The 22,701-nt window shown below is 49.0% G+C and overlaps 7 protein-coding genes across 7 annotated transcripts; 4 read left to right on the top strand and 3 right to left on the bottom strand.

Moving 5' to 3' along the window:
- Window positions 1-3,745: 3,745 nt before the first annotated feature.
- On the top strand, window positions 3,746-5,913 carry brlA (C2H2 type transcription factor BrlA; the record flags this gene model as incomplete). The annotated part of the gene is made up of 2 exons (XM_040786808.1): window positions 3,746-3,758; window positions 4,014-5,913. 2 exons carry the CDS (start codon window positions 3,746-3,748, stop codon window positions 5,519-5,521), a joined length of 1,521 nt encoding a protein of 506 aa, XP_040642545.1. The 3' UTR covers window positions 5,522-5,913.
- A 1,725-nt stretch (window positions 5,914-7,638) lies between these two features.
- EURHEDRAFT_117438 (uncharacterized protein) lies at window positions 7,639-8,126 on the top strand. Its single transcript, XM_040777701.1, has one exon. The coding sequence runs from the start codon at window positions 7,687-7,689 to the stop codon at window positions 8,035-8,037; it is 351 nt and encodes a 116-aa protein (XP_040642544.1). The 5' UTR covers window positions 7,639-7,686; the 3' UTR covers window positions 8,038-8,126.
- Window positions 8,127-8,490: 364 nt separating this feature from the next.
- EURHEDRAFT_399182 (uncharacterized protein) lies at window positions 8,491-11,381 on the bottom strand (the record flags this gene model as incomplete). Its single annotated transcript, XM_040779906.1, has 3 exons — window positions 8,491-10,676; window positions 10,733-10,945; window positions 11,006-11,381. 3 exons carry the CDS (start codon window positions 11,379-11,381, stop codon window positions 8,491-8,493), a joined length of 2,775 nt encoding a protein of 924 aa, XP_040642543.1.
- An 859-nt stretch (window positions 11,382-12,240) lies between these two features.
- Window positions 12,241-13,534, bottom strand: EURHEDRAFT_446864 (uncharacterized protein; the record flags this gene model as incomplete). The annotated part of the gene is made up of 2 exons (XM_040783633.1): window positions 12,241-12,846; window positions 12,902-13,534. The coding sequence occupies 2 exons, from the start codon at window positions 13,532-13,534 to the stop codon at window positions 12,241-12,243; spliced, it is 1,239 nt and encodes a 412-aa protein (XP_040642542.1).
- Window positions 13,535-13,887: 353 nt separating this feature from the next.
- Window positions 13,888-16,189, top strand: EURHEDRAFT_527904 (translation initiation factor eIF2B subunit gamma). The gene is made up of 2 exons (XM_040787036.1): window positions 13,888-14,269; window positions 14,328-16,189. The coding sequence occupies exons 1-2, from the start codon at window positions 14,089-14,091 to the stop codon at window positions 15,896-15,898; spliced, it is 1,752 nt and encodes a 583-aa protein (XP_040642541.1). The 5' UTR covers window positions 13,888-14,088; the 3' UTR covers window positions 15,899-16,189.
- Window positions 16,190-16,618: 429 nt separating this feature from the next.
- Window positions 16,619-19,474, bottom strand: EURHEDRAFT_399179 (uncharacterized protein; the record flags this gene model as incomplete). Its single annotated transcript, XM_040779905.1, has 4 exons — window positions 16,619-18,688; window positions 18,709-18,822; window positions 18,874-18,996; window positions 19,049-19,474. 4 exons carry the CDS (start codon window positions 19,472-19,474, stop codon window positions 16,619-16,621), a joined length of 2,733 nt encoding a protein of 910 aa, XP_040642540.1.
- A 1,110-nt stretch (window positions 19,475-20,584) lies between these two features.
- Window positions 20,585-21,660, top strand: EURHEDRAFT_447268 (uncharacterized protein; the record flags this gene model as incomplete). Its single annotated transcript, XM_040783659.1, is given in 3 exon segments — window positions 20,585-20,694; window positions 20,712-21,339; window positions 21,424-21,660. 3 exon segments carry the CDS (start codon window positions 20,585-20,587, stop codon window positions 21,658-21,660), a joined length of 975 nt encoding a protein of 324 aa, XP_040642539.1.
- Between the last annotated feature and the right edge of the window lie 1,041 nt (window positions 21,661-22,701).

Here is a 22,701-nt window from a genome sequence, read left to right as displayed (position 1 = left end):
TCCATCGTTCCGGAGAATGTACATGACAGCACTGCAGAGTACAGAGGACTGTACAGAATTCACTCGAGGACCGAGTATACTTAGCGGTAAAAAGGTAAAAGTGTCAATGTATGAGGATCACCCGCCCTTGCTGCCCTGATTACTATAGAATGCGTTGTCCTGATTTTCGTGCCGCACATGACGGCGATCGATCTGGGCAAGGCTGGCCGGTATAGCTGTAGTCCAAACGCAACCGGCTCGGATAGGAAAGGCACAAGAGAAGACGGTGAGATTGGAGTTTCGGGCCAATATATTGAATGCAAAGTTGGAAGGGGAGTGTTTCTGTTCCATGGATGAAAATTTGTCAGGATTCTGTCCCTGCCTCTGGACTACAGGGACGGAGGCGAGAACCAGGGAAACCTGGGGTCAGTGTCAAGCCATCCTTGCGGGTTTGCATCTGACCAATAGTTGGGCATAGTTTTCGTCTAGGCCATTACCTTGACGCGCTGCTCGCTTGTCAAAATCGATACTCCTTAATGTATATAAAAATATCAATATAGCCAACGTCATCCATGCGAAGAAGACGGGTATGAGATCCGGGGTAGAATGACTCGCATTGATTGGATTTTCATAGTATACAGATCCCATTTGCCATGCGACAGGAGCCATCGAGAGAGGAACTATTTCCCACGTCTGTCTATGTGCGAAGATCAATATTGATGGCGGTGAATTGTCCGCATAGGTGGCGGTATAGTGGCTGACGGTAATAATCAGCCACAGTGGACCTGAAAACCAGACAAACAGGCGGGTCTTAGACTCTCCACAGGGCTGACCGATCCGTATCCTGTACTGTATCTTGTACATTTATATAATTCTCTATGGAGATTTACGGAGCATAGAGCGCTGTATGCTCCGGTAATACGCTATACGCTACGAGAGAACATCTACTACTATGGGATATCTTCAGAAAGAGACGAGTCGAGGATTTCAGGGGATGCAGAATCGAGCAAGCGGAGTACTCCGTCCCCGGTGGAGGTCAAAGTTAATAGAACCGTGAGAGCTGTCAAACCAACGTCAGTAGATCTCCTGATCATCGTTCTGTTCGTGTTCGGCAGTGTTCTGGCAAGATCACACGAAAGAGAGCTCACATCCTTCACGTCGTGATCTAGTTTCTGTCAATGTACGGAACGGTATAGACACACCGCACCTTGGAATGTGACACACACACCTTCCGCTTGTTCCATGCGTCTTCAGAGATCGACGAGGGTAGTTCCTTGGAAAAAGAACGTGACATTGCATCGTTATTCAGGTCTGGGAGGGTTGCACTGGAGGACCTGGAAGGAATCAGAAGAAAAAAAAAATGAGAAGAGACACCGTGTCGAGATTCAGCCGCTCACGAGGCACCCCTCCCGGATCAGGCTGCGTACATACAGACAACCAGACATACAGAAGAGGGACTCGTGAGAGACAATGGGCATGCCACGATGATCTCACAAAAAGACAATTCATTATTCTTCATACATAATATTTTGTCGTCGCTTTTTCTTCCACGCTGATTGGTATGTATGATGCCTCGGATGACTTTATTCTTGGATATGATAAGCCAAATACGATATGGACTGGTCAAACTGCATAACGACTGACTCGTGACAGGTCAGACCTGGCGGTAGGCCAGAGCACCAAATGTCGTCTATCCTATCGTTCCGTCTCCATTCCATTGTTGTTTTCCCTCTCTTAATATATTCGACTAAATTAAACAGGATAATAGTAGAGATCCAATAAACGAAGCCGTTGAGATCTCCCGGCCAGTCACAATGCGATCCGAGAAGCTGGACTTGGTACAACTACGACAGTCTATTTCCTAATCAAGAGCCTCTCCACATTCCAATCCACAAGCACACACAGACTGTGTCAAAGCGTTTTCTGGCGCAGTGGGTACTCCCCGAGAGGTTTTGACTTTGGTAGTATGAAAGTATATACTCTCCCGGCGAGATCTGTGATAGGTGCGGCTGGCTTGCCGGTGACGAAGATCTTGTTCTTCTCTTGGGTTCTTGTTCCTTTGTGATGTGCATCCGATCGGTAAGTACGGAGTACTTGTACGTATTATGTACAGTCGATCCCTGCAAATCGACTGTCTTGTTTCACCAGAGTACAAAGTAGGTTGGAGAGAAAGAGGCTGGTGGTAACCGAGACGTGATGTCTCTGGCTCGTTTCACTTCTCATCATTGCTATGTGGCGAGAACGATGCGACACACGGGTAGTCATTCTGGCCTGGTAGGATGGAAGCTGGTTGGTCCGAATCAAGATGCCTGCTGCTGTGGAAGGTGGACAAAGTCCCAGATGTACAGCAATGAGCAATGGGCCGAATCCTCCTCCAGCCATTGTTGATCTGCCAGAATCTGGGGCTGGAACCGGGGATCGACTTCCGCGAAAAATGCCGTCTTGTCTGGAACCTGAGTAGTGCACAATGGGGGAGAATGGCACTAAATGGTATTGTCACTGCGTTTTTAAATGAGTGGCGCTTTGCTATTTTTTTTTATTTTTATTTTTTATTTTTATTTTTTATTTTTATTTTTATTTTTATTTAATTTATTATTTTTTTTTACGCCACATAATGCCATACTGTGGTACAGCTGAAAGATGGTGGTTATTATTATTGTAAGGCTAGCTAACGATTATAGACTGTAAGCGGTTGGGAGAGTGACTCCCAGCATCACCATCTCGATTATCAGTATCCCTACTGCTAAATTCATTATTATCCCTCCTAAACAGGCATTTGAGTATTCCTTAGTTTCGGCCATTTCGTCTCCACCAGATCGCCGGCGATCGTGGGCCCTCTCTGTATGTGTATACTAGGTACTAGGTACGAGTACATACAAGCGAACCCTGACGGTTGGAATGGGGCAAATGGAGATTTGCTACAGCTGCATAGAATAGATACGATATCATATATGTCATTGGTGGACTCGAAGATTGAGCATTCCAGTGATGTTGTTCCCCATTCTTTCTACGCACATTAGTGCATACACACATATAGACACACATACATACATACACAGCACGAAGTCTGATGCAGATGATCCACTGCAAATTAATTATTGTTATGATTTATTTTATTTTTATTTTTATTTTATATTTTATTTTAATTATTTTATTTTATTTCCCCAAGTGAGGGATAAGGCGTGTCTTTCTGTCTGTCTGGCTGTAGTCGCGAACTTTCTTTCTCATCTTCCATCGACTCTTGACTTACCTCAACGTCTTCTTTTATACTGCATTCTCGAATTAATCTCTCTTAATATAAATCTCCCTTCATCCTCTTGTCTCTCTATCCTGTCTTCACTCCTCCCTTCGACTTCATCCAAAACAGCATCTATTTTGTCTGTTCTATACAATCCCCTTGCGACTGTTTCTTCCTTCCTGCGTCTATAACTATCCCACTCTAACCCCTCGTTGAGCAAACTGAGACTCGTTCAGCGTGTCCGTCGGTTCTCCTACGACGCGCATGGTCTTCGAAGGGCCACTGTCCTAAACCGCGATCCAGGCGCTGTTCCAGCTCTATTGCCGTTACTCGAGGAACTGGGTTCTATACTCGACATACTGTAACATTCCAGGTCTCGCTTGGACTTCGGTTTCTCTCTCCTAGGCACGCGACAATACGCCTTTTTTTTTTTTTTTTTTTTTTTTTTTTTTTTTTTTTTTTTTTTTTTTTCTCTCTCTCTCTCTCCCCGTTTATTGTTTAGAGTTCTAAACACGAATCAGAAAGACAATGGCATACGAGGGTAAGTGAACTACTGTATACTGTCGTTGTGTGATCGGCCCGGCTTGTCCTATTCGGGACTGAGCTGTCTGTTTATTTCATCTCTCGTTTGTCCTCCATTCCTGGCTTAGCATTCCTTTTTTTTTCTCTCTATCACTCTGGGTTTCTTTACCTTCTTTCTCTCCTATCTACTTGTACTTCATCCATTCTCTTTGCGCTTCGTTTCAACCCGCGTGCACTGTCCTTCATTCCTTCAGTTGTTTGTACTACATTGCAGTCCTTCGTTGTCGCTCTGCACTCTGCACTCCTTTCTCTTCCACACTCGACTCGCCCTTTTCCTACTTGACAAACATTCCTTATCCTGATCATTTGGTCACTGCATACATTCATTACGACTTGCATAATCATAATACTATTGTTCTGCACTGGTCAGTGGCTAAACCATCCTGCACAGGCACCCAGGTTGAACCGATCCCTCGAAAGGACCTCGAAACCACCCAAGATACCGACGAGATGAGATCTCAGGGTACCATCGCGGACCGTTTGCCTTTGGAACTTGACTGCCCGTCCTTGGGATCCAGCGAGTGTCCCTCAATGGCCTCCAGCTTCTCGCCGCTTGATTCACCGACCCCCACCAGCATGTACAGCCAAACATCGTTGACTTCGCCCGGCTGGCACGAAGGCGGTTCATTCTCCGTCCACCCTAATCAGCATTACGACAGAAATACGGGTTCTACGCCAATGCGGAGCGCTTTTCGACTGGCTGACATGACCGCGACTACTGGTGACTCCATGACTATGCCGTATGCCCTGGACACCCAGGACCGCATGCCCATGCCTGAGTACCTGCCTGGCTATGATGACAACGTCGAGCAGTTTTGGATCCCATCCGACATGTCCAAGGCATACGAGAACCCCCATGGGATGCAGTACCCTTCTGGCATGGCATCCTACCCAAGCATGACGCGCACTCACTACCGTCATACACCGTATCTCCCGGAATCGGCCACCAACCCATGTTTATCGCGACCCATTTTCAGCCAGCCTGAACGCATGTCTAGCTCGATGTCCATGGGCAACATGTTGCACTGGATGCCGCCTACCGAGTCTATGGCTCCCCAAACCATCACACCGTCTCAGGCCTTCCCGCAAGCGCCTGTCACACCACCGCCGTCGTACTCTGACTTCCATACCTCGCTCAACGCCTTTAAGCAAACACCTACGACCTCTGTCCGCTCCTGCTCATTGGGCACCCCATCGGGGACGGAGACGCCGATGAGCCATATATCGGGTGGTGCAGGAGACTTCCACGATGATTTCCCTCTGTCTCCCTACCGCGACGGGATGCCCCGTCCGTCGCGTCAGCCATCGCGCAAGCTCAGCAAGAAGTCGTCGAAGAACAGCTTTACCTTGGACAACCTCCCGCCGATCATCAAGCAGGTCCAGTTCAAGTGCAAGGAGCCTGGCTGCAAGGGCCGGTTCAAGCGTCAGGAGCACCTGAAACGGCACATGAAGAGCCACTCGCAGGAGAAGCCGCATGTGTGTTGGGTTCCGGGATGCCACCGGGCCTTCTCACGCAGTGACAACCTCAACGCTCACTACACCAAGACCCACAGCAAACGAGGCGGTCGCAACAGGTACGTTGCGACCCTGGACGAGACCAGCCCCGACTTCGACCCGGACTTTCGGGGTCAACTCACTCCCGATGGCCGTCCTATCTATGGTTCCAAGTTGGAGGACCCGATGGATACTCGGGAGTTGAGTGTGGATGCTTGGGACGAGTAAGTGTGTGACTTGACCGAGTGAGCGAACGATGATACCCATTACTTTCCTTTGTTTGCCTTTCCTTTGTGTGACTCGATTGCATATTTTCTTTTCTACTTTCCTTTGTGGTTTCCTTTGTACTGATCTACATACACCGGCTTGGCCCGGTTGGCGCGTTGAGGCGTTTGCCCTGTAAAACTCCGTGTTCTTCATTTCTTTTGTCTATTGCATCTTACCATTCCTCTTGAATAATATTGCATGGCTGGTGTGCGCTGGTTGGGTTGGGAGGCATTGTACGAACCAACTTATTTGTTTGATCCGAATCTGACGGATCGATCCCATTTCTGTTGAGCAATATTCCATGAATAATACGAATTAGATTAGATTCATGACAATAATACTATAATACATAGCTAATGTCGCTATCCGCTTCTCACCCACTTGTACAGAATTCTGCCCGATTCTGTTCCTGACTCCACATTACTGGTATCGACTATGTGTGTGCATTAGTGCCAGTACCGTATGTTACACACAACCATACATACCATACTTACCATACAAGCGTTCAAAAAGGTCTAGAATAGGAACCGCAGATCAGTCTACAAGTAGTTTAGCTTTGTTAACTCTGCTCTGGACACCATCCGATTGGCCAGGTGATAAGAGTTTGTTACTTGTACGCAGAGAAGATATGGAGAGTGATATATCACTCTCAGTCGTTGTCCACAGTACGACTACGACCTGATTATTACGGAATAATTTTACTTGTGGTCTAGAGGCATGTGGCGCCTCGCATGGTTGGCATGTACTTGTACTTTCCTGTACAAGCCCGCGAGTCCGTACGGAGAACGGAGTATCCACTAGTCGAGAATCCTGATTGCGTTAGCGGACAGAAGAAGTGATATGTGATTGTATGCAATGAGGTGTGTGATGAGTTGAGTGTCTGACGTACTCAGGACACCGAGTACCGGGATAGAGATGCTGTGCTAGTTATGTGTGGTGCATGCTTAGTGCATTATGTACGAGTAGTGAGTGGTGTTTATTTTTGATAGAGTACTTGTACTTTGGACTTCTTTCGTGGACCGAGGTTCAGTTGAGGGGGGAGGGAAAGGGGAAGGGAAGGGACGGTGTACTTGGAGGTGAATAGGTATATATGTATGTCTTAGTTGTAAGTATAATCTCGTGATGTTCTATTCAGTTATTTCTCGAATTTGTTTCCTCTACAAGTAGACTACAAGTACAAAGTACTCGGCGCAATGGACGAAAAACTCATCCCGACAAATAGATATATCACCATCCATTTTATCTAGCAGAACTGACAGCCATCTTATCAATATCAACTCGCTCAACACAAGCTATATACCTACCGCTATCTCTCTGCAGTGTCTCACCAAGGCATGTCCCCGCGCAGAGACTGCAGTATTCGAAGTACGGTGAAGATGCGAGGCATGCCACTCTGGCTACTCTGCGGAGACAACAGTAAAAAGCGAGTAGAGGTGAAATGTGATATTTTGATGCCTAGTCGGTTACATACTCGAGTGGACTGGGTAAGTCTGCAGCATTGATCGAGCTTCACCTCACCTCCGCTTGTGTCTGCAGAAAGCTATCTACCATTATCGAATTATCAATGTATGCACGACGACGTCTATAAACCTCTGCACTCGGCCACATGCATCCACTCCACAATATCCGTAATCCATACTCCCAAGCCTCATCCACACAAGAATAACTCCCCCATAGTAATCGTACACCGACTATGTACTCCATAACCATACTAACAGCCTCACAGAAACAAAACTGGCCTGCACTTTGTCCTACCAATTACATTACCCATTTCATAATAACTCTGCAGACAAATTTGATATCATATGCACGCAGCCGGGTCTCAAAACCGGTTTCTTCTTTTCCTTAATGCCTCTATCCTGTGGCAGTTTGAGAAGACGAACTAGTTACTAATTATTGGCTACGAGTCAGTGTCAGTGCCAGTCAAGCTGGAACAAGCGTTACAGTATGATAGTCGAGGTAGGGCACGTTATACAAGTTGTGCATTTATGCATAATCATAAGTGGATAGGGTTATTACTAATCACAGGGAAGGATAAATAGCGCGTCGCACAACGGGATTTGCGGAAATTCCTTCATCTTTGTATCACCATTGCTCTTTGGCATTTGGTTTGGCATTGCAATGCGATGTCACAGACTTGGTTATGTGCAAGTCGCAGTACTCTCAGATTGCTCGTTTGTTTTAATGTTTGTTGTGAACATCTCCATTCTATGATGACTCCTTTTCTTTTGGCACGATGCAGGTTTCTGCACTGGGTGATCAAAAAATATATCAAGCTCAACAGTCTGATTTTGGAGATGTTCTTTTTGAGTTATTGTATAGATGGCTTAGAGGATATAATGGACTTTATTTCCCCTCTTAATTTCGTTTCTGCTGAGATGACTACGGGGTATGGAAGAGGTGGTTATCGTATCTGCAGTAGCCATCGAAGGTTCTATTTTACTCCGTGTACCAGGGATAAGAGTAACGTGCGATGAGTAACTTACGGATAGATCCTATCCAGTTTATCTGAACCTGAAGAGTCAAGTTTATAGGATCGATCAGTAGCACACTACGGATGACCACGACTTCTACCAGGACCACGATACATTCAAATCAATTCACCTATTGAATACAAGTTGCCAACATACGCCTGTACAATGGTATATTCTGTCCGCCCCTGAATAAGCCTTCCCAATTGGTACACGATGCACAAACGACAAGAAAAGCGAAATAAGCCAACGCGAAAAGGTTAGTAGTTAGTAAGGAAAAAAGGTATGAAGTTAGTAGAAGAGTAAAAAGCCAAAAAGTAACGAACTTCAACGCCAGTCTTCCTATACAGTCCAAAACCATAAACAATCCTGGGAATGATAAATTCAATGCAAGCAAAAATAAAAGTTTAAAGACGTGGACGATCCCGACCACGCCAGAAGAAAAGAAAAAAAAAAACATTATGCATTTCGCATCATATTCTGTTGCTGCTGTTGTTGCTGCTGCATCACCTGCGCCTGAACAGCCGCGACCTGGCTAGCACGCTGCTGCTGTACGGATTCGCGCTCTCGTTTCATAAGCTCGTTGACCCACACCTTGGCGCTGCGTTCGAGTCCAAGGCCGTACTGCTGTGCAATATGCGGCGGATACTGCGAGGGCGGTCCGTATTGCCCGGTGAACCGGTGCGCCATCTCTTGTCGGAGGCGGAGGAGTCGCTGGTGGTATAGTTGGGTATAGCGCTGAGCCATGTTTATGCCTTGGAAGTTCTGCGGGAGATGGCCGCCGTTGGCTTGTGCTGCTGCCATTAGAATTTGTTGCTGCTGTTGTTGGGGAGTCATTTGGGGGCTGCCTTGGTGGCCCCCGTTCTGTTGCGCTTGAACCTGTTGGTTCTGTGGTTGTGGATGTTGCGCGTGCTGCTGCTGTTGATTCTGCGCCATTTGCATTTGAGTGAGCTGCGCGCGCATCAGCTGTGCCTGGTATGCGTGCTGATTCGGTATCCGTTGTTGTTGCTGTTGCTGCTGGTTCTGTTGCTGTTGCTGTAACAGATGCTGCTGGTATTGCTGGATGTTTTGTTGTGCATGTGCGTTGGCTTGCAACTGGGAAAACTGCTGCGGGGTGAGTCCGCTGTGCCCAAGGTTTCCCTGTTGGGCAGCGATCATCGCCTGTTGTCTCTGATGCAACAACAATTGTTGTTGCTGTGGCGTCAAGCCCATTCCACCACTGCCCATTTGCGGCGTGGTCATCATGCTCTGGTTCATTACCGGAGTTTGAGAGATACCCGAGTGGCTTGGGCTGCCGTGGCTCATCCGAGGTGTCGCATTGCGCATAATCGGAGTCGCATGAGACATCGCAGGCGTTCCCTGGGTCATTTGCGGTGTTCCATGCCGGCTCTGTCCCCCTTGTTGGCTTCTGGATGGGGCCATAGGATGCCCTATGACGCTCGGGTGAGCGTGCTGCAAAGCTGACGGAGGTCGCGGTGGGCTGCCAGCTCCACCTTGTGCAGACGATGTGATACTCATAGGGACAGCCCCTTGTGTAGCCATCGTATTTGCAACCATGGGCGAAGAGACGTTGAGCGGTGTCTGGTTGCGAACCACCGGAGAAGACTGCTGCCCTTGACTGACACCGTTCGCTTGGGCCAGGCGACTCTGCTGCTGCTGAGCAGCAAGCTGTGCCTGTGCCTGTTGCGCCGCGAGCTGCTGTCGTCGAGCTTCTTCTCTGGCGTGTTCTTCGGCCTGCCGTTGCTCCAGAACCCGACGTCGTTCTCGCTCCATATCCTGCTGCTGTCTCTTGGCCATCTCCTGTTTGAGCTTAATCTCGTGCTCCCGCTTCGCCTTCTCCTCGTGCTGCATGCGAATGTTCTCCAGCGTCTTGAATCGGGAGAAGCGCGGCTCGAATGGCGCACCGCCGCTGGTTTCATCAACAGCGGACTTCGTCCCTCCTGCACCGTTCGAAACACTTGACTCCAAACGTTCGTCCATGATGAGCATGAATCGCTCTTCCTCAGCTGCCAGCGCTTCATCCGCTTCAAGTTCAGCCACGGTTCGCTTGCGTCTCTTGGGCGATGGTGGCGGATCACGATGCATCGGGCTCTCCATGAATTTCAGAAGGTCTTGTACAGCTCCTAAACTATCCACAGGTTCCAAAAAGAGTGGTGGCGCCAATGCCCTAGTCAGCTTAGCTTCGCATTCCAGCAAATGTTGCGGTTCAACCAGCATCTTCTGTCGCTTTGCGACGTGACCGTTGGTCTGGTCATTCGAAGGTTCCGCTTGTTGCCTGGCAGCTCTCGGGTCAGGGGTAGTAGCAAGCAGCGTCAATTCTGCTTGCAGCGAGCGAGTGGTAGGATGAAGGACCGTTGTAAAAACTTTAGGCTTGAGCGGAGCCTGAGCCTCTTTCGCCGACGCATCTTTAACAACTTCCTTGTTCTGGTTAGGAGTACCATTGGTTGCAGTCTCCGTCTTTGAGGCCGTTTGCTCAGAGGCCAGTTGATTATGTTTAGGATATGGCACAAAAGGTGATGGAGTAATATGCTCGTTGTAGTTGTGGATCGAAAAAGGTGAGTTGTTGTCATTCGATTGCGTGGCCGTTGCTTTCCTGGCCTGCGCTGTGGCCGACTTGTGATCAACCACGCGAACGATCAAACAACCTAGCGATCAGATTAGCGCTATGACATGGTCACCTTGTATATGGCCAAAATAATACCTTCGTAGAATCGAACATTGGCTCGCAAGAGTTCCTCCATCATATCATGGGGAACAGTCCCTGCGCGAATATGTTCGATGATTACTTTCATCTCAGAATTATAAGGGAAGCTTCCATCTTGTTGTTCAAAACGAAAGTGGGTCGGATGGAGGTGGACAATAAGGGAGGGAGGATTTTTTGCGTATTTCTTCAAGATATAGGGCGTCGTTTTCACTTAATCATAGTCATTAGTTCAGCCGTAAACAGGAACCCGTTTCACAATAGGCGCCTTACCATATGGCTCAGGGCACTTGCCTACCCGGCGGTCATTGTCTGTCGGCATTGTCTTCGATAATGACCGTTGTACCCGTGTAGGATGGTCAGCGATTCGTTGCGCATCCCTTCTCGGTCGGTTCAGAGGACCCTTGTTGTTGGAAACGTTCAAAAAAGACGCGCCATTGACGCCATTCGCCATTTGACCGCCGGTGGCATTCGCCGCATCCAATTGACCAGACCCCGGGAGACGCTTCGACGCAGAGGAAGGAGAAGAGGAGGAAGGGGATTGTTGAGGAGCTCTGATTCCGTTGAGCCCAGATTGACCCCCCAAAGGCGGGGGTGGTCGCTTCATCTTGGGAGGGTGGGAGGCGGGTTTGGTGATGACCGTTGCCATGGTTGGATTGCGGTCGCGCTGCGAGATCCCCCGTCTAATGCGATGCGACTTGGGGGAAATTCAGCGAGTCGTTGATGCGACTTCCCGTATTATATCGCGCCGCGGGATTAAAGATGATAAATGAACGCCGTCGCTTCTAACGTCGTCAATGAGATAGTAGCCGATGCGCGAGACATGTGGGGAGCGGAGGACGGGACCGGACAACAACGAACTCGCCGGAGTCGAAGCGGAAAGATGCACGAAAGCGAGCGAAACTAGCCAAACGAGACACCGGGGTCCGAGAAGCTGAGAATTGCGGGGATGACGGGGGGATCCGTCGGGGGATGGCCATCGGACGACGGTGAGGCTCTGCAAGAGGGAGTTGGTTGATGCCAAGCCGTGGACGAACGAGACGCCGGCTGCTCACATGACTACCGCTTTCGGTTAGTTCGACCGCAATGAATAGCCCGACATTACTTCGATTATTATTGCTAGAGAATAGTGATTGATTTCCCAGTGAATTATATACATGGTAAAAGCCTTGCGCGCGAGAGCAGGAAAATTTTTACAATTGGCGCATACTGGGTGCGATGAAATGCGCGATGTTTACCGAGGTCGAAGGCATGGGATCGAACAGACAGAATGGCATACTAGTTAGATTCGTAGAGCTATTTTCATTCAGGCGTAACTAGGACAGAGATCAATAATCATCCGTCTATGTAGAAACATTAACTGAGAAAGCGAACAAAAGACGAAGCAGGGGGAATCAAAAGCCAATCACGACAAAGACACAAGGGGAAAACAGGAAACAGGTATAACTATTCAGCCATTAACTATATCGACATGGCCGCCCAGTTGAGTTCAAGCATGCACGGCTCTTTTAGTCCAGACCGCGCACTCTGCGGCGCCAGTCCAATCCAGTACGGAGCACATCCACAACATCGATGCGCTTTCCAATACCGGTAACACCTTCTTTCTGCCACCACTTCTCACCATTCTCCGCGAGGGCTGATTCGTCGTCACTGTCGATGAGACCACCACGGCCACCTTCGTCGCCAACGACAATAACTACCTGTCGGACCCATCCGGAGACATGCTGAGCAGCGCATCCATCCTTGCCTGCCAGGGACTCTTGGACATATACAAGCTCTGGCGAGAGATGGCGCACAAGGTGCACGTATCCGGATTCAGTGCTGAACGGCATGATTGTATTTTCCTTCTCAACAATCGCGAGGGCCTGGGAGTACAAGGTCTTGAAAAGCGGTGTCTTGCCCTCGGATTCGTCCATTTGGCGGGGCTCAACGGTGGGCAGTTCACCGGAGGAAGCAGCGTCTTCGGGGTTGATATTAGAGTAGGATGAAGTGACAGATAGAGGTTGGTTGGGAGAGGTTCCTTTGTTAGCACCACGCTTCAGATCGGGAGCATAGATCAGAACGAAGACCTTGGTGTTTTCGTCGATGTGTTCGGGAAGGTGAGATAGAACAGACTGTTCCAACATTATCAGCATGCTTGTTAATTAGAAACCGAGGAATGGAACTTACCGCATGTTCAAAGGTGGAGTCTTCAAGACTATTGGATGACGCAGAGGACACAACAATGGCAACGCTCTTTTTCTTCCCAGGAGTTGCTCCGCGTGGAGTCGGGAGTGCACCGCTCATCGTCGGGGCCTCATCAGCTTGCTGAGATCTTTCATTGTCCCTGGACTCTACTTCTTCTGACCATCTCGAATGATCTTCGAAGTCGCCTCTGTTCTCTTCTCGGATTGAAGTAAGTCCACCGACGAACGCCCCTGCAGCAGCCACACCGGCCGCAACTCGTTTGCTGGCGCCGTCGAAGATCTGCTGGGGACTGGGAGTCCGCCGTAGAGTGTTGTGCATACGAGCCATCATTCCAGCATCATCATTTGCTATATCAGAAGGCATGTCTTCCCCGCCAGGACCACGCGCGGTGGGGAATCCATCCTCTTGTTCGTCCAGATCGTCCCGGGATTGCTCGCCGAGATCGTCTTCTTCGTCTTCATCGCTCCGCTCACTCCAAATCCATGCTGCGATACCAGCTGTTGCAACGCCAACAGTCACAGCAAGTGGTACCCAGTATCCTAGGGCAGTTCGTTGCCCCGTTGGGCTAAAACCAATGCCAGCTCCACGCCGGCGGCGAGCATCAGGTAAAGACATTGCTGTCGCAGACGTCAATTAAGCCAGACGCATAGAATCTCAGATCGGGTGGCGGATCGTGAAGGTCACATCGCATGTCTCTCCTACGAAGGAAGACGAGGTTGGAGGCAGGGAGAGGAAGGAGGGAGGGACGACCTGGGAAAGACGGAGGTTGATCCCATAGCCTCGGAGAGCCGAGAAACATGTGGCTGGAGGAATCATTGGACGTATGTTTACTGGGGTTGCCGCGGTGTTGGTGTATGGTACAGTATTGTAATTTACGGTTTGCATAGTTTGCACGGACCATGACTCAGCACTGCTATCGGCACGTGATGCTGGGCGGTTTCTCGAAAAAAGCACAATTGACTGTCTAGAGTGAGTCAGGACAGAACGCAGTGTTTCCATCTGACCTCGTGAATATACGCCTTTCGAGCTAATAGAGAGCTTCCCGCGGCTGCACTGGGCTTTTATTTTACTGATATAAACGACATCACTTCTGTTAGAAGCTCATCTATTTCACTTCCCCTCCCCCGCGTTCACCACGATACCAAAGTTCAACTGGACGAGCAGTTGCCATGCCTCATTCTGTCCCTGTGCCCCCGACAGGCTTCCAGGCTCTCATTCTGTGCGGACCTGGCGTCTCCCTCAACACCTTCACCTCGAACCCAGAGGAGTTCCCCAAAGCTCTGATCCCAATTGCGAACCGTCCGATGCTGTGGTACCCATTGGATTGGTGCTATCGCATGGGAATTACCAGTATGCACACGCCTTGGACCTAGTTGATCTGGCGACTGACTGATTTTGATTAATCTAGACATTACACTTATCACACCTCCCGCTAGCAAGGCGCCGCTGGAAGCAGCTCTCTCGCAAAACCCTCACCTTACCTCCCTCCCCTCGCCCTCCGCATCCGTCCTCGCACCGGCCGATCTCACCTTGACGACTGGTACCGCAGAGCTGCTCCGTCTCCCCGAAGTTCAATCGAGCATCAAGTCCGACTTCCTCCTCCTTCCCTGTGACCTTATTTGTGATATCCCAGGCGAGTCTCTTCTGGAGGCATGGATGGTTTCGCAAAGTGCATTGGGCGGGTCGACAGTTCGCGACGGTCGCCATACGCACGGTCCGAGATCCGTTGGAATGGGTGGTGAGCAAGGTGGCCGACGGGGTGGACTTGGTGTGTACTATCAGACCCAAGGCAGGGAAGAGAGTGTCAAGGGGGAAGTGACGGACTTTTTGGCTACGACTCCTCTCGAGCAGGACGAGGCGCCTGCCGTATCGCATCCGCTAGATGGACCGGCTTCGATACGGTTTGGTTTGTCCAAGCTTGTGCTGTCCATGCCGATGGATACATTGAAGGAGAAGATGGAAGAGGATAAGGGGTTGCTCATTCGTCACTCTCTGGTCAAAAAGCACACGCAAGTTAAGATGCTGTCTAGCTATCGCGATGCCCACATCTATGTTTTCCCCCATTGGGTCAAGGATCTTGCGCGTTTGAACGAAAGGTTCGAGAGTGTTAGTGAAGACCTGGTGGGTTGGTGGGCAAAGTCGGGGTGGCAGGCAGGTCTAGGTGACAAACTGCGATTGAGGGAAATCCTCGAACCCGTGAAGCACGAAGATGGCGAGAACATCAGCTACGATGGCCCGGCTCTCGAGGAGGAAATTGACCTCAAAGCCATGAGTACCACGAAGGCGGGTGCCGGCGCATCCCGCGACACAACCGCACCAGGAAGCGTCCCCGAACTCGCTCCATCCCGCACAAACTCCAGCCTCGAAGCCGCCGCCAAAGAATCTTCCGCAAAAGACCTCATCGTCCCCCCAATGCTCGCCTATGTGCACTCCTCCATGCCTTCCGCCCCGCTCCTCCGCCGCATCGACAACTCCGCCATTCTCCTCTCCATCACCCTCCGCCTCGCCAAACTGGAATCCGTCGAAGAAGCCGGTCGCACAGCCTCCTCGCCCTTCGCTCATAACCAAAAAGTCGCATACCCCGCCGGCATCGCCCAGCGCTGCACAGTCACCAAAGCAGACTGCCTTCTCGCAGAAAACGTAACTGTCGAAGAAAAATGCGTGATCAAGGAATCTGTCATCGGCGCAAACTGTCACATCTCCAGCGGCGCACGCCTCACCCGCTGTCTCATCATGGACGGTGCCGTGGTCGGCGAACGATGCCAGTTGACGGGATGTATCGTCGGACGACGGTCCAAAATCGGTCGCGAGAGCGTGCTCAAGGATTGCGAGGTTCAGGACGGTAATGTCGTTGAAGAAGAGACGGATGCGAAGAACGAGAAGTTCATGATCTTCGAGGGGTTGGACGAGGATGATGAGGATGGGGAGGGGATGGATGTTTCGGGGGAGTTTGATGAGGAGGGGGATTTGGGATTTTAGTAAATTCTCTTTTCTCTCGTCTTAAGGTTTATGATTATGAAGTGTTTATGCCAGGGTAATGAGGATAGATGCTGAAAAGTTCAATACCATGTCCATTCTATTGTTCATTATCCGGTTTTTGTTCAAGACAAAAACCTCAAAGCTTTTAGTGAAGAGAATAAAAAATCTGAAACAACAAAAGAATCTTTATATCCCTGAATTGAATTTTTTGAAGCTTCGCCAATTGAGCCCTAACCGCTTTTCCTATCAACAATCCATAATCCAATATGTACCGAACGAACTGAAAAATTGAAAGTATCCACATGAATGAGAAAATGAAGTTTGAAAAGATCGCTTAAAGAACATGACCATGACGGTAGAAATGAAAACATCATGAAGAATAAGAGTAAACCTGCTCATCCATAGAAATCCCGTATAAATACCATCGCCATCGCAATCGCTAACCGACTAACCAAGAGGACAACCTGAAAACCATGAAAAAGTGAGCAGGAAAAGAATGAACACGAATGTAAAACTGCGAAATTATCGAGAAGAAGAAGAAGAAGAAGAAGAAGAAGAAGAAGAAGAAGAAGAAGAAGAAGAAGAAGAAAAGAATAGAAAAGCCCATATATCATGTATTGTCCATCCATCCGCCATCGTATATGCATCAACCCCAACCAACCTCAGTCCCGTACACCTCACTCGAGTGCGACTCCACTCAACTCGCGCCAACTTAATCGCTCAATTTGAACAAGGAGACAGCATCGCCACCGGGTTACTATATCTCTGTATATACTCTTCCGTCGGATCAGCCGTGTTATCGGCCGGGGGTCTCTCGATGGTAACCAGGGTGCCTTTGGGCTCGTTGTCTTCATTCTTCTTGGTGCTGCGGCCGCGACCTTTGATTTTTGTGGCGGAGGCGGTGGCTGTGTTGGTTCTGGTATTACTATTTGAACGCGAGCGAGCTTTGGTCGTTGTCGTGGATGGGCAGGGAGGGGTTGTGGTGGACTGTTTTGTTATGCGGGAGGTAGCGGCAGTGGCTTTAGATATGCCACGCGTTGGATCATTTGCGATAGTTGTAGTGGATGTACTAGCAGTAGGCATATCAGTGGCACTGGTAGTGCTGGCGGTGCTCACGTTCTCGTTGCTAGGGCTGGTGGTGCCGTTGCTGTTGCCGTTGTCAACAATCTTGACAGAAGCCATTTGAGCTTTCCTGGGTCTGCCACGACCCTTGCGCTTTGGCTTGGGAACGGTGGCAATTTGGTGCATTTCTTCAGAAGAAAGTCGAGTCCTGGAATTGGTGTCGTTTCGGTGGAATACAATTTGAGCGGGTTGCTGAACGAATTGATGCACTACAGCAGGTTGTTGAGTGTCCATGTTCATATTCATGTGAGATGGAGTGCTTCGCCCCGAGTCGCTGGTCTGGACACGATCGTAGGCCACCTGGCTACCATATTGGTTCAACAACAGAGGATCAGCGGGTTGGTGCCTGTTTTGTCCATGGCTACCTTGAACGGTTGCAATATAATGCTCTGAAGACGCTGCAACATCCAGCATCATGGCATCACCAGACTCATTGCAGAGCTCATCGATGTTTGTAAATTCCAAGAACGACGCCTGCTCGTCAAAATGCCCCTTCAAAACCAAGGAGTCGCTCTCAGAACGAGGAAAAATAGTACCCAATTCAGGAAGCGGAAGAGCGTCGAGTTTCGGAGAATGAGGCTTGTCGCCAGCAAAGTAGACGTTTTTGTCAGGGAGATAGACACCTTTATCGCCCCAGTTTGTACCGTCGTAGGGAGTAGTAGCTTGTTCGGGGTGAGCTGTGGTATTGTGAAGTTGCTGGGGAGCGGTGTTTTGTTGAGGAACAGGTTGTGGAGGAGCCCTTTGATGAGGAACGCTCTGCACGCTGTGCTGAGTTGAAGCATTCGGCTGCTGTGAGCGCTGAGCATGGCCATCCACGCAAGCAGGTTTCTGAATGGGATGCTGTGGGTGGGCATCGTTACTGGGATGCTGGATCTGGGCAGCCTGAAGTGAAAGTTGAACGTGAGTGTCCACGTTGACGGGTCTCTGAGCGGTATGCTGGACTGGATGGGTGTGAACACTGGAACCGGCAGCATTCTGAACTGGAGCTCTCTGTAGTGGAAGCTGAACGTTGACGTTCATATTGGGAAGTTCTTGAGTAGTGTGGTGGAGGGGAGTGCTGTTTTGCTGTGGTTGCTGGGCGTGGAAATTGGGCTTGACAGGCCTCGGAGTCTGCAAATGAGCGTCATAATGCACAGGGCTCATACGATGCTGCTGGAAAGTGGCATCAACGGCAGAACAAGTCTGAATGTTCTGAGCCTGCCGCTGAATAGGGCGTGACTGCTGTTGTTGGACGGTTGTATCAAGAGCAGCACCAGCATGAGCACGATTTTCAATGCGATCACCCTGAGCCTTGACACTATGATGGACAGTTGGAGGCTGCGAAACTTGTTGCAACTCTGCATCAAAAACAGCACCAGCTCCAGTCAGGCCTTGAATCGGCCCCTGGTTTTCGTGCTTGGTACCAGACTTTTCCTCCAGCTCGATGTAAGCCTGGATATCTTCAAAATCGACGTCCGTAAAGTCGCCACCGGAAAGATCCAGCTCATGTTTCCACTGAAGAAAAGTCTCGGCTAGGAGGGTGTCTTCTTTGGTTTTGAGTAGCGGGGGAGAGATAGGAGTAGGGAAAGGTTGTTGAGAAAAGTTTTGGGGCGTGAGAACGGGTTGGAACGTGGGTGTAGGTTGGGGGCACTGGACGTGGGACTTATCGTTAGCTTTTTTCATCGAGAACTGGAATTGGAAGCTCTCACCTGAGTGTTAGCGTAAGTCTGAGCCGGAGCCGGAGCTGTGGCCTTAGCCGCTGTTGCCATGGGCTTGGGCTGGATCGCGGGTGTAGGTTGGGAGTGAGGAGGCTTTTGAACGACCTGGGTCTTTTAGGTTAGATTTTTATCGACGACTGGACTTGTAGCTCGTACCTGAGTCTGAGTCTGAGTCTGAGATGTGGTCGTAGTCTCAGACTGCTTTGAGGTCGAGGCTTTGTTTTTCTGGGTGTTCTGAGGTAGTTTGTTTTGAGAAGCAGAATGACCACGCTTGTTCTGCTGTACTACTATTAGTCTTCAAGGTTAACGCTCAAAATACTCAGCTCCATACCTTCGCAACAGGAGATCGAGGCGACGGAACTTGGGTAGGCTCAACAGCAGGCTCTGGAGCAGGAGTACCTGACTCAGAAGCAGGAGGAGAACGAGAAGTAGTAGCAACATCGAGTCTCAAAGCAGCATGTTCCTCACACTGCACATGATGTCCCATCTCGAAAAATAGAATAATGAATTTCTCTATGTTTCTATCATCAGTCTCCACGTTGAAAAACTTGGCAACCTTTGAGCCAGAGAGCCAGTTGCTTTTGAGTTCTTGGATATTGGGAATCATAGGAAGGGCGCAGAGGCAGCAGGCGTTGCCTGAGCAAGCAAGGATGAGTTCGTCAGAAATGTGCTCCATGTTGAGGACGTCGAGGGGGCATTTAAGCTGAGTGAGGGTGAGGTGGTCGCACCCGTACCAGAGGATGGCAGGGTGGCACATATTGATGTGGCTGTCAATAGATTGTAGATGAGGATAAGTATTAAATGATGGAAAGATAATAATGATTGTAGAGAATCATAAAGTTGGTGAGAAGAAGTGAAGAAGAAAGGAAGAGAGGAGAGAAAAGACAGAAGAAAGAAGAAGGAAGAAATCTAGGGCTTATATAACAGGCTGGGCTACGAAGCCCAATAAACAATCCTTAACCTACGGAACGGAGTAAGTATCCTGCTTTCGTGCGTTGACAGCTCCGACCCATGCCGAAGAAAGGGTCTAACAATATGAAGGCTGGTAGCGGGGATTTCCATTGAGGGCTGAGGTGAATGCTCGAGTGGGTATCGATGCTGCTCGAGCACGCCACCTGACTGGTAAAGGATTCACCCATGCCCCAAACAGGATTACTGCTAGATAAAGGTAATTTGAGCCAGTCTTTAATTATCGCTGCTGATAGGGCAATGGTTGTTTGAATAGGAAGAGCACGGGGAGCTTGTGCGGAGCCTGTCATCTCGTGATATCGAATCTGGCCTGAGTTTGTTTGGTTTGCTATTTTGTCTAATTGAAATTATAAACTAGTATGATGAGAAACGAAGAGTCATCTTCGAGGTTTTTCATATGCTATGATGCCATACCAGAGAATGATGCTTCAGGATGGTCGTTGCTATGTCTGATATTACGCTGACTGGTTGACGACAATATACAAGACTGCTTCGAAACTGCTCTTATACACGCCCATTACCCGCAATACAAATATTTTAAACAGTAATGCCAGCATTAATTCCCACTACATACATGTAAACTATAGTTTTGGTGAAGAAAAAAAGGATATTCGAAAGCGGCATTAGGGCTAACCGAGAAGCCGATACAATGCCAACGGCAACCCGCGTTTCATCCCCACAACAGACAAAGAAAAGACTACTGCTAAGAAGACTATGCAGTGCTGCCTATGGTACTCTTTGTTCTATCTGATAATAGCCCTGAATTGTTTTAAACCAACGATGTAAGCATTGTTGATAAACAGAAGTCATCCTTAGAAAATTAATCACCTACCATAACTCTTCTGCACACTCTATTTCCTAAGAAAGAAAATTTTTCAAGAGCATCTGGTTGAGAGGAATGGAGATAGATCCTACACCTTTGGGCCATTTTGCCAGCCTCCCCGTCGAAATACGCGAGCGCACCTGGCTCAATTTCCTGCCCTGCGGCGAGGACAGCGAGGGCGCGAAGTATGATTTTGAAAAAGACCTAGCTATTTTCGTACAAGTAGTGCTCTCCATTATGAAGTATCTAACACGCTTTACGATGATTCTGAATTAGAATTCGAACTCATGCCGTGCCCTGATGCGTGGCTACGAGTTACCTTCATAACAGAACACTACCTCCTAGCAACGGCCCTCACGGCGACATGGGTTATTAAAGACATGGAAAATGCACACACGCGAGGCTTCCCGCATTTACTAGTTCATATAATCAGCGAGATCGTCATCAAGCTTTACGCTCCGAACTTTGACAGTGCGGCTGAGGTATTCATACTCTTCGACAAGGTGACTAAGCTCGTAGAGCTCCTCCGTAACGCCTCTACCATTGATTATTTGTGTATAATTTTTGAGAAGAACGGTAACCAAGAGTGGCACCACCATTGGGAGTCTGATGAAGAGGGGGACATGCAGGAGCAGAGCTACCCGATGCCAGAGGCGAATGACTGCGACGCGATGACGGCTCCGTTCTGCGATCTGAGAAACGTCAAGAATATCTCTGTTGAGGCGCATTCGGAGGAGTTACACAAGTTGATCAATTGGAGGATTATAAACTGGGCTACGGACGTGGTTTCTGAACGGTCGTGGGAGACCTACTTTCCTGTCTCTCCTGACGTCGACTATCTCCAATTTGACCACACACCCGGGACAGACGTTCAATGGAAGCTGGTTGGATATTCCCTCCTAATCCACCTTGAGCTCTGGCAGAATGACTACACTCCCCTAGCGAGGAATCTTCGCCGCGACATTCTCCACCAGTGCTTCACCCACGGCTCTTCCAAGACCCATCACCCCGCTCCCTTTGAGCGAGAAATAATCCTAATAGCAACCATCTACCCAGATTTGATGAAGAGCTTCGACACCAATGTGGATAACTTTGAAAGAACCCAGCGGGTCGTAGTCTGCTCATACGACCAGTTCAAGCCCGGGGAGTAACGCCGTTCGACACCCCTGATTCAGATTGGGACCGCAGGGCCTGGGAAATAATCGAGGAGAGTATGTTTTATGGAACAGGCCTTATGCCGTTCTGGGGGATGTGGTTTGACGATGACGTAGTGGATGTGTTTAATGAAATTGATGTTTATCGCGAGTGTCTGAGAAACGCAGGACGGGATTCCAGCTTGGCACTGGGAGGATGGTTTGTCGAGGATTGGTGCGCACGAGGAGCTTGAAAGTTGCGGTGGTTATTAGGGTCCTAGAGACGACTAAGGAATTCATCCGCGTAAAGGAGAAGCAGCACAACGCGTTGTTCGAATAGTACTGTAGACATCTTGCTCTTGTTATTGATTGATTGAATTGATCCTATCAGTTTATGAGTAGTATGCAAAGGTTATAGAAACAGCTAATCTAACCGAATCCAAGATTACGCTGCTTTTGACTTAAGCCTCTGAAGTTATATGTTATGATGTTTTCAAGAGAGTTTTGCCTACTTGTCGGTAAGAGCCCTGAGCCAACTACATCAATGATGTAAATAGGCAGAGACAATTGACCTTGAGCAAGCTCAAACAATACTCGTCTACCAATTAACCGATCGCAAAAGAAACAACAGCCATAGAGACTGGGCCAGTTCAACCGCCTCTCCTAGAAATCAGGGAACTAATATAGACCAATCTTCCTACATGAGTAAAGGACTGGTGGGGATGAAACACATAAAACATGCCTTGCAATCCTCCGCATAAGCCGCGCCCTCTACAAAGGAATAATAACCCATATTCCACTCTAATACAAATTTAGTAATCCACCTAAAATCCTCGCCATGGGAGTGGATAACGATAACATACACCGCAGAGCATCACTTTTTTTTTTTTTTTTTTTCTTTGACCAAGGCAAACATCACCCAAGAACAAATAGAGTATTAGGAAAGCGGAGGATCTGCCGGAAGTGGGGGAGGGATTACAGTCTACCATTCCATCGGGTTGATTGGATTTAGGCTTGGGGCTCCAGATCCTAATATCCCGAGGGATTTGTTTGTGCTGT

This window comes from Aspergillus ruber (genome assembly GCF_000600275.1).
Source record: "Aspergillus ruber CBS 135680 unplaced genomic scaffold scaffold00002, whole genome shotgun sequence".
Taxonomy (NCBI): Eukaryota; Fungi; Ascomycota; class Eurotiomycetes; order Eurotiales; family Aspergillaceae; genus Aspergillus; species Aspergillus ruber.
Note: the sequence above shows the minus strand (reverse complement) of the source record. Positions and strands in the feature narration are given on the sequence as shown.